The sequence below is a fragment of the Rhincodon typus genome, chromosome 18 (assembly GCF_021869965.1).
Source record: "Rhincodon typus isolate 14 chromosome 18, sRhiTyp1.1, whole genome shotgun sequence".
Lineage (NCBI taxonomy): Eukaryota > Metazoa > Chordata > Chondrichthyes > Orectolobiformes > Rhincodontidae > Rhincodon > Rhincodon typus.
The window spans coordinates 42240398-42254896 of NC_063349.1; the positions used below are offsets into that span (position 1 = coordinate 42240398).

General features: G+C 38.4%; 1 protein-coding gene across 1 annotated transcript in view; it reads right to left on the reverse strand.

Moving 5' to 3' along the window:
* Positions 1–3645: 3645 nt before the first annotated feature.
* LOC109938032 (myelin regulatory factor like) overlaps positions 3646–14499 on the reverse strand; it is a 54037-nt gene continuing 43183 nt past the window's right edge. The window contains exons 17-25 of the mRNA XM_048607639.1: positions 14129–14203; positions 13867–13931; positions 13587–13772; positions 10096–10143; positions 9021–9108; positions 7987–8061; positions 7202–7310; positions 3852–3926; positions 3646–3732 (exon numbers count right to left, since the gene is read on the reverse strand). Coding sequence (XP_048463596.1) covers positions 3646–3732; positions 3852–3926; positions 7202–7310; positions 7987–8061; positions 9021–9108; positions 10096–10143; positions 13587–13772; positions 13867–13931; positions 14129–14203 — 808 coding nt within the window. The remainder of the gene's footprint in view (positions 3733–3851; positions 3927–7201; positions 7311–7986; positions 8062–9020; positions 9109–10095; positions 10144–13586; positions 13773–13866; positions 13932–14128; positions 14204–14499) is intronic.

A 14499-nucleotide genomic window follows, 5' to 3' on the forward strand; every position in this document is an offset into this window, starting at 1 on the left:
CAGCATCATAGGAGCCGGAAGGCTGGCGTTTCGGGCCTAGACCCTTCTTCAGAAAAGCGTCTAGGCCCGAAACGTCAGCCTTCCTGCTCCTGTGATGCTGCTTGGCCTGTTGTGTTCAGCCAGCTCTACACCTTGTTATCACCCTTATAGGACGCTTCTGCACCACGGCTGCGAGAGTAATTATTATTCTAGTCCCGCAGGAAAAACGCTTTGTGCTCCAGGGCACGGACCCAGCTCATAGAAACATGGAACCAGAAAATAGAGCAGCATCAGGCCATTCACACTTGTTCTGCCAATTCATTACAATCGGGGCTGATCATCCAACTCAATCATCTATTCCTGTTTTCCCCTATATCCTTTGATCCCTTGAATCGACGGCTCACTGTGGTAGCAAATTCCACAGGTTCACCACTCTCTGGTTGAAAGCATTTCTCCTCATCTCAGTCCTAAATGGTATACCCCATATCTTTAAACTATGATCCCTTGTTCTGGCCACTCCCACCATTGGGAAAATTCTACTACGTCTATGCTTGTTGTGTGGTTTTTTTTAACGCCCAATTTGCATGCCTTTTTCTTGGCTCTAATACAATCTCTAGCACCCCTTATAAGCCATGGTTCGGACACCTTTCTACTTGCAGTTTTGCGCCCAGGAACAAACAATTCCTGCAGTTCACCCATGAGCACTTTGAATGCTTTCCATTGCCTTTCCACTGTCATCCCTTTAAGCAACATTTCCCAGTCTATCATAACCAACTTGGTGTCACATTATCGTCATTTCCTCTATTTAGATTCAGGACGCTAGACTCAGAATCAATTATGTCCTTATCCATCTTAATGGGGAATTCTATCATATTATGGCTGTTCATGCTAAAGGGGCCCTGCATAACCACATTACCAATTATTCCTTTTTCATTACACAATACCCAGTCTAGGATGGCCTGCCCTATAGTTGGATCCTCAAGTTATACCTATTGATCCAGTAAACTATCCTGTATACACTCCAGGAATTGCTCCCCTACTGTATGGTTACCAGTTTGATTAATCTGCATATAAATTGGGCAGAAGTCACCCAAAATTACAGGTGCTCCGTTACTGCATGCATCTCTAATTTCCTGTTTAACGCCTTTCCCAAAATCACCCCTACATTTTGGGGGTCAATATATAACCTCCAATAATGTTTTTTGCCCCTCGGTGTTGATCAGCTTTGTCCATACAGAGTCCACAGCATCTAAGCTAATAACCTTCTTCACTATTGCATTAATTTTCCCTTTAACTAGCAATGAAAATCAACCACTTTTCCTTTCTCTCTGTCCTTCCTAAATATTAAATACCCCTGGGCATTCAGTTCCCAGCCTAGTCACCCTGCAGTCATGTCCACGAATTCCCACCTATATCAGACCTATTTTCATTTATTTGCGGAATAAATTCATCCACTTTATAATGAATGCTCCCTGCATTAAGCACAATGTCTTAAGACTCATCTTTTTAGCATTACTTGTCCCACTCCGGTTACATTTCACTGTGTCCCTGTTTGATCCTGGCCCTGATTTCTCTGCCTGTCACTTTTCTTATTTCCCTTTCTGTCCTGTCATCCTATCCTCAATTCCTCTGACTCTTTGCACACGTTCTCATGCCCCTGCCATTTTAGTTTGAGCAAATTCTCCATCTAGCGGAGTCATGGTCCTGCTCCTGCTCAGGTGTATCCTGTCCATTTCGCACTACTTCCAGAACTGGTCCCAATATCTCAGGAACCCTCCCCCTCACATTCTCTCTTCAACCACATGTTCATCCATTATCTCGTGCTCTTTCTACTGACGAGTGCAGGTAGACAGGATAATGAAGGCAGCATATAGGATGCTTACCTTCATTATCCAAGACTTAGCGTCTAAGAGCGAGAAAATCTTGTTGCAAGTTTGTAGACCATTGGTTAGGCCAGAGATGGAATAATGTGTGCAGTTCTGATGGCCACACTAATAAGGTGGGTTTTGATTTCCTTGGAACAAAGGAGGCTGAGACTTGGGTCCCCAAATTGAAGTACTTCCCTGACAATTAAATTCCCTACAACTATTGTATTCCCACACTTTTTACTCCTCCCTTGTGCAGTAGAGCCAGTAGTACAATGAATTTGGTTGTTGCTTCTGTCTCCCAAGAGGCCTATGGACTGGGCCGCATTGCATCTCTGGGCTCTTCACTCATTCCTCACCTTCAATTTATGCCCTTGGGTTTTAGACTCGTCTGCTGTGGGAATAAGATTCTCACAATCTACCCTGTCCATATCTCTCAATTTTGTATACCTCAATCAGATCCCCTCCTCTGCTCCAAGGAAAACAAACCCAGCCTATCCCGTCTCTCCTCGTAATAGACTTTTCATCCCAGGTAATATCCTGGTGAATCTCCTCTGCACTCTCTCCAGCGTAAGCACATCCTTCCAGAATAGCAAACAGTGTTCCATCTGTCAGTCAGAATCTGCCTGTCACAATAGGAGTGGAATTATGGGCATCCGATCTTGACTCTTTCTTCCTGTGTGGGTTGTTCTGCTTCAGCAATGACAGAGGCAGGTATTCCAGATGATGGAAGTGGGTGGCACAACTATGCGTGTCAGTGGGGAGCCTTCCCAATCAAGTGAGCAAGCGACACAGAGGACATGCAGGGCAAGTCGTGCGACAGTTTGGTGTGAGTGAGGGTGAGTAGAGATGGGCATGGTAGAGTATGAGCCTTGGTGGAAGTGGATGCACTAGCAGAGGTAGAGTGAGTGTGATGTACCTACACTGGTGGAATGAAGAAGGACATTGATGCTTATTTCTACATTGCTGGACATTCTGCCAGACAGCTGAGTCTGCTCTAACCTGGGTGGAAACCGTGGACCTGGCTGACATGGTCTGGTGACAGAGCCACCACTGCTGGTCCTCAGAGGTCAGAATTGAGCCTGTACACCACCCTGTGCAGCAGGACCACATCCACAAAGCGCGGTTCCGATTTCCTGTCTGCAATATCCGGAGCAAGTGTCAGAAACCTTGCAGAGCAACTCCGGACTGACAGTGCTTCTCCAAAGGCACAATGGCCTTTTAAATATGGCACCAGTGCCAGGGATGCCAGTCAGTTTCAGGATCACCAGTGAGTGGCAAGATGCTCTGGTAACAGCACATGGTAAGATGGGCCAGAAACTAGATGAGAAACTTAACGTAACATGCTAATACCAATTTGCATGTTTAGTTTGGTGAGATATGTTGAGAAAACTTCCTTTGCCTCACAGCAAGAATTATTCCAAATTCAACGAGACTTGCACTTAGCGAACAAAAAACAAGAATTTAGACTACCTCAATTTTATTAATTTATAAACTTCACAGAAGTAAAAACAAATTAAATTAATTTTCACTCTTAGCAATTCCTGTAAAATACAAGTGGCGTATCTATGTAAAAATGTGTTGTTTTTCCATTCCAGTTTGATGCCACTCAATGAAACACAGGTTTCAGATTCCTCGAGGTGACAAGAATCATAATTGGCACATAATGTGCATTTTATATCTGAGAATTAACCTGGTCGATTAATGTGTGTTAAATAACTAAAGAAGCTATATGAAATCCTATATGAAAAGAATGTACTTCAATATAGATCAATACATATATAGGATTTGTTCTTCTGAATTAGCTGCATTGTCGATAAAAGTACAAGTAGTAATCTGTGAAGAATATTCCAGCAAAGTTCTGATTTGTTCTGCAGTCTGCCAGACCCTGTACAATAGAGAAGACTCAATGATTAAGCAGGTAAAGATACAATTTACATACAGTTTCTGTTTTGACAAGTGCTGCAGTTTGATCTCAGCTTTTAAGTTAGTTGCAGATGGACTTACTGGTGCTGCAACACGGAAATGGTATGTACACTCGTGTAGATGTGCCACTGGCAAGAACCAGAAATGTTGGTACCCCTGCAGGAATATTTAAAAATTTAGTGAGGAGAAGAAGTTCACAACACACTAAAAGGTGTAAAATACATTTTATGCAAGCCAAAAAAAAATTGTACTACTTAAATATTTTATAAGTTACTTAACCAATTGCTTCAGACCATGCATTTTTTCACTTCTGGCAATTCAGTTGCATGCTGTGTGCGTATATATACAAGAACATAAACAGTAGCAGTAGAAGATCAAATGGCCTATCAGGCTTGCTTTGCCATTCAATATGAACATGGCTGATCTTCAGCATTAATTCCATTTACCTGTCTGCCCCATACTCCCTAGAATTCTACAGAACAAGAGTCTTTCAATCCCACCCTTGAGTATACTGAATGATGGAGCATTCACAATCCTCAGTGAATTCCAAAGATCTGTGCCCTCATGTTCGAAACTCCGTAGCCATTGGGAAAACAATCACTTGGTATCTAACCCTATCAAGGTCCTTTAGAATCTATCTTGTATAAAGGGTGACTGGCCAGGAGAACGATTTTATATGCAGAAATTCTTAAATTTGCTTGCGCATGCCCTGAAAACCACAAGTATACTGCCACTACTGGATCTCCTCATTGAAATGTGGATAGCTTTCTGAGCATGCTTATCTGGGCAGTATATCTTTTAAAATTTAGAAAACTTCCACGTATTAACTTTAAAAAAAGACTGCACAAGTTTAGGAAGTGACAAGACAAGGGTGGGCCATTGGGATCCAGGGAAATTTGGAAAACGGAACACTGACTTGGCTGATTGACTGGAAGCAGAGGGTGGTGGTTGAGGGATGTTTTTATGATTGGAAGCCTGTGTCCTGTAGAGTTCCGCAGGGATCAGTGTTGGAATATATAAACGATTTAAACTTGAATGTAGGGGAGTTGACCAGTACGAATCAGGATGATACAAAAATTAGTGCAGTGGTAAATAGTGAGGATGATAGTCTTAAGTTAAATTACAGGAGGATATATACCAGCTGGTTATGTGGGCTGATCAATGGAATTCAATCCAGGTAAGTGTGAGGTAATGCACTAGGGCAGGACAAAGGCGGCAAGGGAACACATGATGAATGATAGGACATTGGGAAGCACAAAGATCAGAGACCTTGGCATGCAGACCCACTGGACTCTTAAAGTAGCAGGATAGGTGGACAAAGTGGTCAAGGCGGCATGTGGGACATTTGCCTTTATTAGCCAAATCGTAAAATTTAAGAGCAAGGACATGATGCTGGAACTGTATAAAACATTGCTTAGACTACAACTAGAATAATGCATGCGGTTCTTGAATCCAATTCTAGGAAGGATGTAATTTCACTAGAGAGGGTAGAGAGGGTAGAGATGAGATTTACCAGGATGTTGCCTGAGCTGAAGAGTTTTAGTTATTTACAGAGATTGGATAAACTGGGATTGTTTTCCTTGGAGCAGAGGAGACTGAATGGAGAACATGATTGCGGTCGTAAGATTATGAAGGGCATAGACAGGAAGAAACTTTTCCCCTTGGTGGTGGGATCAATGACTGGGGGAATAGATTTAAGATAAGGGGCAGGGGATTTAGGACAGTAGGTGAGGGAAAAGTATTTTACCTTGAAGGTGGTGGAACCTGAAACTCATTGCAGGTGGAGGCAGAAGCCCTCATAATGCCGGAGTCCTATTTAGATGTACACTTGAAATGCCAAGGCATACAAGCTATAGGCCAAGTATTGGAAAATGTGATTAGAATAGTTAGTAGTTTTGCTCAGCACAGACTGTAAGGCCTTTTCTGCACTGTAGATCTCTATGACTCTAGGCCCTCAACTTGCATCACATTTGATAGCAACATTACTGAAAAGAATTTAATTTCTTCAGGACATTACGTTACCAGTCTGACTTTTGAGTTATATACTAAATTTACAGTGAAGTTCACACTAATGCAGAATCTATTATAGAACAGGAGCTTTTATAAAACAACTTCAGGGTCAGAGAACAAGGAACTCCAACAGAAGTTGTGCATTTAGATAATGGTTGAGAATTTGAATCTATCCATAGAGGTATTTTGCTACCAAAGTTTGGACATGTTTTTTGCTAATCTTAAAAAAAAAAAAAAAAAAAAAAAAAATGATTAGCACATGACAATGTTATCCAAGTAAATACCCCTACAATCAACCTTGGCCAAAACTGAGATAGAGGTGCCCCAGGAAGGAATCAACTGTGACTGCTCCCATGGATATACAATGGAGAATGATAGGAAAAATTGCAAAAACTATAAAAGTAGAACTCAGTCAACACTGTGGACATCAGATTATCAGCTTATGTTATTCATTGAAATTGTACTGTAACATCAAATTTAAGCCTGCCAGGTTTGGCTTCGACCCATGTAACAATCACATTCAGCACAATAAAAAAAACAGGAGCTGTAAGTAGCTGTACAGCCCCTCAACCCCATTCCACCATTCAGTAAAATGATGACTGATCTTACTTTGTCCAAACCTCCACCTTCCTGCTTGTTCCCCGAAACCCTTGACTGCCCTGCTTCAAGAATCTGTTTTGAATAACTCCCACCCACCCAGCTTCTCTGGGGTAGAGACTGCCAAAGATCCATGACTCTCAAAACAGAAATTCTATTCCGTTTGTTTTCCTAATTAATTTCTTCTCCATTCACTTCAATATCATCTTGAGTTAAGGATATCCTTGAACTTCTATTCTCTCTTATCTATAAGCTTCAAGCATGAAGTCATTTTCCATTAGTGTTAGTGAAACTAAGTTTTACCCCATGACCACATGTCCGATGTAAAGGGATTACAAATTGGACTGCATCAAAATCCAGGAAGATTTTATTGCTACATAAATCTAATGGGATCAGTGGCAGGACTGCAGGACATTGTCCTCCAGCCATTTTTTTGTATTAATACCGTGAGCTGCAGGCAGTTCTGGCCTCAGGTAAAGTTGGCTGGTCCCAAGATAGATTGTTACACATGTTTGCTGAGATCATAAGGAGAATATTGGAGCATGCAGGCAATTGGGAGACAGGGCAAGCAGTGGTTTACAAACTTGACCTGGAAGAGGGTGCAGAAACCCTCTGTGAGTCTCCAAGATACATATTTCACTTAAGGCGCCATTCAAATCAATTTTTTTTCAGTTACTTTGCAATGAATTTCAGTGTTAAGTGTAGGTTAGCATCTGTAAGCAAATGCTGAAAAGCTCAGTCAAACATTTCCTAAGTGAAGATAATTTCTAAAATTAAAATGTATTCTACCAGATTTTGCCGAGATCTCGAGCGTAACAAGTTACCTGAGACATTTCTTGTGATGCATCCCTTTTAGTTAGTTTGGGTACAGATGTTACACAGGTCTCACCAAGGTTCACTTTACATTTGTAAACAATCACGGGTGCTGTGGTGCTGCAAGGTATAAATTGGTTAACATTTTAGCACTAAATAATACTAATGCTGAGTAAGTCTTTCTGACATAAATTTTGTAAAATAGTGGACATTTTTCTCCAATGAAGGATAGGCAAGGGCCACAAAGCTGTGGTTAAAACAGAAGACAAATCCTTTGGGAATGGCTATTCCCCCTTCCTACTAATTAAATAATGCACAAGAAAGTTTCACAAAGAGATCCATCCTAATGTTGATGAGCCGAGCATATTTGTTTGCAAATTATTTGTAAACTGCAATTCTCTAACCTATGCACACACAGAACAGTCTAGTTTTGTTTTGCAGATCATGCAAATAGGCAGTTAAAATTACAGCAAACGTAGGTCGCATCCTCACTCATTTTAACTGAAAAATTGCCTCCACAATGAACCTAAACTGCACTTTTAATAATGTTGCTTAGGCTAATATGGCTACAATTGATCAATAAGTTGAAATATCAAATGTACACAACTAAAATTCATATGCTTAGAGTTAAGCAGATTGTGTCACCTTGCAACAAATGTTACTTAGTATTCCAAAATAGAAGAATCCAGTCAGCACAATTAGAAAACAATTAGATATGATTACCAAGTATTGGTACTTGCAGGCTAATTAAGATTTGATTAGGAAAGAAAATACAAATCTTTATAATTGTACTTACTTCATTTCCAAAATAATTCTCATATCAATAGGTGTATACTTGTTGATTGGAATTATGTAGCTAAAGTTGCCATTCCTGAATGATGAGTAGTGAAAAACAAACACTAATTTGACAACAAATTACAGTAGTCTTATCAGTAATGCAAAGCACAAAGAAAATTGTTAAAAACTTAGAATATCCTTTTTTTGTCTTTGGAATTCATTCTACATAGAGTAAAAATGGTTTTAATAGGAATTAATACTGTTTAAACAAAAAGGTTCAAGTGAATTTAGCCCTCTCATCTCTCAAACTGAGGTGAAGATATCCTTTAGTGGTATGTGATTGCACAATCCAAATGACCATAATTGGTATCAATTGATATGCATCCCTTGAAAGCCTTACGAATTGATTATGCAATTATAATCCAAGTTTAAAACTGAAACACTTGGCTCTCAAACACCTATTTTCCAAAGTTATTCCTCACTCACCACTCTGCCAGATTAGCAATCCAGATATTTTCCAATCAACCTTTTCCGGCTTGATATTACACACCTCTGGAGAAGGGGAGACTTAAATCTGAGCCTCCTGGCTCAGAAGTAGACATGCTACCACTACACCAGAAAAGCCCCAAATTCATAATCTATGCTATAGATGGACTAAGAATTAGCAAATTAAGCTTGTTAAGTGGGGTAGAGCAATTATGTTCCTGTCACATGAACTACTGACTACAAATGCAATAAAAACAAAACCATTGGATAATGAAACAAAACACAGGTTAGAAATAAACACAAAAGGTTATCTTGAGAGAAAAAGCCCTTCTACAAAACTAAATAGATGAAATGAGGACTAAGAAACACATGAATATAATTAGAACAGGGAAAAATTATTCTCAAGAATTAATGAGTTGAATGAATTATATCTTTGTGTCTAACCTATCACAAATACAGCCATGTCCAATTTAAATTCCAATCAACATTCTTTTGATATTTTCCCAACAGTGACCATGAATTAGAAAAACAATTAAACAGTTTTATCAATAGTTTAAAGTGACTAACCCACAATGAATTCCTTTAGCACAGTAACGTTGGTCAATTTGTTGCTGACTTTCCATAACTCTTATTGATCTAATAGACGTATCAAACCCTATTAGTATCAAAAACAAACTAAAATCAGTGGAATTCAATTTGCAAATCAATTTTTCAACCAATGTAAAAGCTCAAAATATCAACTTTACTGCAAAGCATTTCACCAAACGACCCAACCATTCTTAGTCAGGTCTGTGACATACACATTTCTTTAGAGTTCTTAAGTGACAATACACTGTGCAGTAAATATAAATAGCAATAAAACACACATTTTCATGTGTGAAATAACACAATGAAAGTTGACACCAAATTGATATATTTCAGAAAAGATCAGTCAGTCCATCAAGACTTTTGTACCCAGAAGCCCAGTAATGATTATTCTATCACATACTTCAGTCTACGTGAGGGAAAACCAAGTTCCGCTCACTATCATCTTTAGTTTAAAACCCAGCATAATAAGATCATGTATCAAATGTTTCATATAATACAATAAACACATTGACTTGACAAGCACAGATTAATTGTTTCAATCTCATCTATGGTTATTTATTATGTGAAATGATAGCTGAAGCACTTTGTCCAAGTCACAGCGTGAAGTTGTGAAAGTCCACTTTAGACATCGTTTAGACTGATACTCGAATATTGAGTGAATTGGGTAAAGTTGGAAATGCTGTCAAAACCCAGATCACATCTACCTATTACCATCTTGTAGAAGTTCCAATGTACATCCTTATTGCTCATTAAAGTATCTTCTATCTTTCATCAACTATGCTTCCCATTACCAATCTTTCTCTAGAGATTTATAAAAATGTTTGCCGTTTAAAAACAAGCAGTCTGCTGCCTCTATAATGCAGTGTATGATCATTTTCAAATTCCAGTGTGAGGGAAACATCTGAAATAGATTGTTTAGGAAAAATGTAACTAAAATTATCCAATAGATGATTCTTAACAATATTTAATCATAACAGAGCACCATTTGAAAAAATAATCAATAGTTACCAATTTGTTATTGAAGACATAGAAGCAAACTAAAGACTTTACTTACAATCACTATTTTGAATCCCCTTCACATTTATTTGGCTTGTTGCCAGTTCTGAAAGAAGAATTCAAGGCCTTATTATGTATCATTTCTGAGTGCAACACACACAGTACAAGCATCTCGTGATTTAATGAAATCCAGGAGTTGAAAATGAATTATAGTTGAATGTATTGAATGTAAGAAGCAAAACTCATCCAATGTAGAAAAAAAGTGTGCACATCTTATACCAGTTTCAGTGGCGCTTAAGCTCTATGACTGTTAATAGTCAAATAAGGGTTTAAAAATCTAATGGCTCAGACCAGCCATTCAAAGTCACACAACCTAACAAACAAATGTTCATATTAAGCCACATGGGAAATATTAAGACAGATGAATATTTTAATGGAGAACCTTAAGGGAGGAAAAACAAGGACGAGGCAGAATGTTTTATGGAGAGATAATGATGAGACAGCCAAAGGCACGTTAACCACTATGGAGTAATTGAAATCAGGATGCTTAGGAACCCAAAATTGAAGGAATACAAATATCTAGGAGAATTGTAGGATTGACGGAGTTTACATAAATAGTTTGTGGTAAGACCATGAAGTAATTAGAACATAAAAATGGAAATTAAAAAAAAATCAAGACATAGCTTAACCAGGAAATATTGTAGGTCAGTGAGCATAGAAGCAATGAACCTTGCAAGTTAAGAAAGGGGCAGTGTTGTGGATGACCTCATGTTTACAAAGAATGGAAAATGTGAAGCTGGGCAGGATGGATTAGAATGGCCAAGTCTTTAAGCAACAAAGGCACAGATGCACACTTAGCAGCAGATGAGTTGAGACTAGAGTTGGTGACCATATGGAGGTGGAAATAAGCAGTCGACTGATAGCATAAATGTGATCATTGGCATCAAATCTAATGACGTGATAAATCAATGTTGTGTGCAATTTCCATCAGCATTAAATCAGTAACCAGGAAGAGAAATGGATTCAGTGGCCAAGTAGGAGGGACCAAAGACAATGGTTTTGTTTGTTCTAATATTTAATTGGAGGAAATTTCAGGCCTTCCATTGTTGGATGTTGGACAAGTGGTCCAACAATTTTTAGTGATGATGGTGGGGTCTGGAGGGGTGCCATCTTTGATACAAAGGGATCTTTTGAGCAGTTTAGCCGTCCCTTTGAAAATGCTGACAATCAAAAAAATGAGATGATGGCCTGACATGAACAGAAACCTTTCCACACACAGTACAGCATGCTCTGTTAAATTGATGTATTGTATTTGATAAAATACATGAAAACGCAGAGAATACACCCAAATAGGATTTCTTCCAGGAAAACCAAAATAATCTTTCCTTTGCAATAAAATAGCAGAAAGGTTAATTTTCACCAAAAAAAGCAAAATATTGTGCATTCTTGAAATATGAAATAAAAGCAGAAAGGCTAAATATTCTCAGTAATTCTAGCAGCATTTGTCAGAGAGGGAGAAAGAAAGTCAATGTTTCAGGTCTGTGATCTTTCATCCAAGCTGAAGTGTTAGAAATGCAATAGGTTTTAAATAGGTATGTGAGAGGAAGAGAAAAGATGGGAAAATAACAAAAAGGCAAGTTTGAGGTAGGGCGAAGGGCAAAGGGCAAGAGAGACAAAATGGAAAACAATTTTATGGAACAAAACCAAAGGAGCCAAGATATATCAAGAAACAAAATATGTGTCCCAAGGTGGCATGAATAACAGAATAGCTGCCATCTGAAGAGAAAGTAAACAAGAATAGAGAGCAGAAAAATAAATTAACAAGAAAAGGAAGTGAAATGAGAGTAGGGCGACAATCTAAAGTGATTAACTCAAATGTTGAGTCCAGAGGCAGTACATTGGCTCAGTCGAAAGATGAGGTGCTGTATCGTGGGCTTGCATTGAGCTTCATTAGAATATCATAGCAAGCCAAAGACAAAAGGTCAGAGGGGAAGAAAGGGAGAATTAAACTGACAGGGTAACTGACAGCTCGAAGTCACACTTGTAGACCGGGTAGAGGTGTCTGCAAAGGTTCATTCAATCTGCATTTGATCTCTCAAATGCAGAAGGCACTGTATTGTCCACAGTGAATTCAGTAAGCTAAAATGGAAGTAGTGCAAGTAAATTGCAGTTTAATTTGGGAGGAGTGCTTTGGTGACTTTGGTGTGAAGGGAGAAGGCAAAACAATAGATGCTGCATCTCTTGCACTTGCATGGAAAGATTCACCAGAAAAAGGGATGGAGATGACTGAGTACTGCAATAGAGTATCTGGGAGGTAAATGTCCATTCAGAATGCTAAAGGGGAGGAGAATGGCAGCTGAGTTTGGTGACATGCTGGAGGTTTATCTGATGAATACAGAGTCTGGTAGGTTGGATAGCGAGGATAAGGATTCTGGTGAAAAAGACAGATTGTAAGTGGAGGTGGGAATCACCCCCATATATCTCTTACTGCATTTTCATTTAAAATCTGGCAAGACGAGAAAATTTTGTGTCTACATTAGGCCATTTTAGTTAGCTCACCATTTTCAGTATTTTCAACAGGAGGTAAACTGGTGAAAGAATCCCTCAGGACCAAATCTCACCTGTGTGCCCACGATCAGAAATCTAACTATGAATGCTGAAGCACAGCTTCTATGTCTTGATTAAAAATACACCGGAGGCATTCTAAACAACTGATACAATGCGCAGCTTAATTTCTGGGCATTTGCTTCTCCAACATTAAAACTTCATAATGGAAGAGTCTCATTTTGGTTGGGGGCAACAATAATAAATATGAATGCATTATTTACATCTATTTCTGAATGTCTCGGTTATAAAACTTTGTGTAAAGTGTTACTTCCACCATTTTCCAACATGGTCCTAAGTTACTGCTGTTTCAAACACCATAATTATTTACAGCTGGAAATGAGGTCAGGACAGGTGTGTTATAAATTTCTCTCTGGAGCTTACCAAGAGAACAGAAAAATAAAATCCAGGAGAAACTATACTGGTGCACCAGTCAGACATTTCATTAATGTAGTGATACATAGTTCAAATTTGTTTTCTATACATAAATATATTCAAACAGCAACAATTCTTGAGCATTATAAACAGCTCAAATTGTGGTCTTCATCATCACTATCACTCACTGCATTGTGGAAGTTTAACCTAATCCAAGATATGTGCTGTACTCTACTCATCCTGATTCCCAGGATAGGATTCCTGGTGAAGGCCCTTTATAATCATTCTTAAACAAATAAAAGGTAAGTTATGCAAGCAACTTTTGTCTGTTTCTACCCATCCCTAACAAAAGAGTGGAGTAGCCTTCATTATGTATCAGCAATAGATATTATTGCATTAAAGTGTGCAGTTGGGAATTCAATACATGATACAAGCCCTTAAAATCAACTACAGGCAATGCAACACAAGTGCCATCAACTATTGGTCTTCTTGGAAAAGACAATAGCATAAATATTTTTAAAATGTAAATGCTCATTTCTTTAAAAAGATGAGGGAATCATAAAATCTTACTTGGTTGAAAATAGTTTTGCACAAGACCTTTGGCGATTCTCCTCTTTCTCCAATTGTTAGAGATGTCTTTTCTTTGTGATTGAAGTGCACAACAGTGCACAGTGACACAAGGTAGGATATTACAGAAGCTTATTTCAGGCCGGGGAATTTCAGTGATTGCTGTTGTATAAACTGAGCTTGTATTTTCTGCTAAAGAATAAGATGGGTAAACCATGCTTATGTTTGATAACTTTTTATTAAACTTTGTAACACTTCAAATGCATTCAGTGAAACAATTTACCTGACAATGTTGTATATGTTATAAAGGTAGCATACTGGTTTGTTGTAAACGACTCGGAAATAAAGCTGTAACAGTAAACATAACCAGTGAGTTAAAGTATTTTTGGGAAATGTTTATTTACTTTAAAACTAAATATATCGCCAACTAAAGAGCTGACTTCTATTTTCTTAAAAACAGCAGTATGGGCAGGAAATGACCATGTCATACTGTAAACAGCAGAAATTTATAGGCAGTTGTAGTGACATATTATAAAGTTATTTACCTTTCATTCAGCTTGTTAACAACACTTCGTTCTTCATTCAATGTTAGTACGTAAAGTGCAGATATCAAAATCACACTGTCACAAAAAGAATATGTTATTTGTCACATAGCTAATCTATAAATAAAACTCTATAGATAAACAATTAACCTTTCTTACATGCAGTTAATTTGGCTTGGGTGTAAATAAAGGATTCAACTGATTCAACTTATTTATGCCCAAACTGTCTTAATTAAAAGCTGCTATTCTGCTGTCACTAACTGTTGCCAGAGCTGGGACACTGTTTAAATGCAATAACCCTATGAAAACATAATGAGAGAGCTGGATATTGTATTCTACAAGAGGTAGAGTTATCAGCATCTTTTCAATTAAAC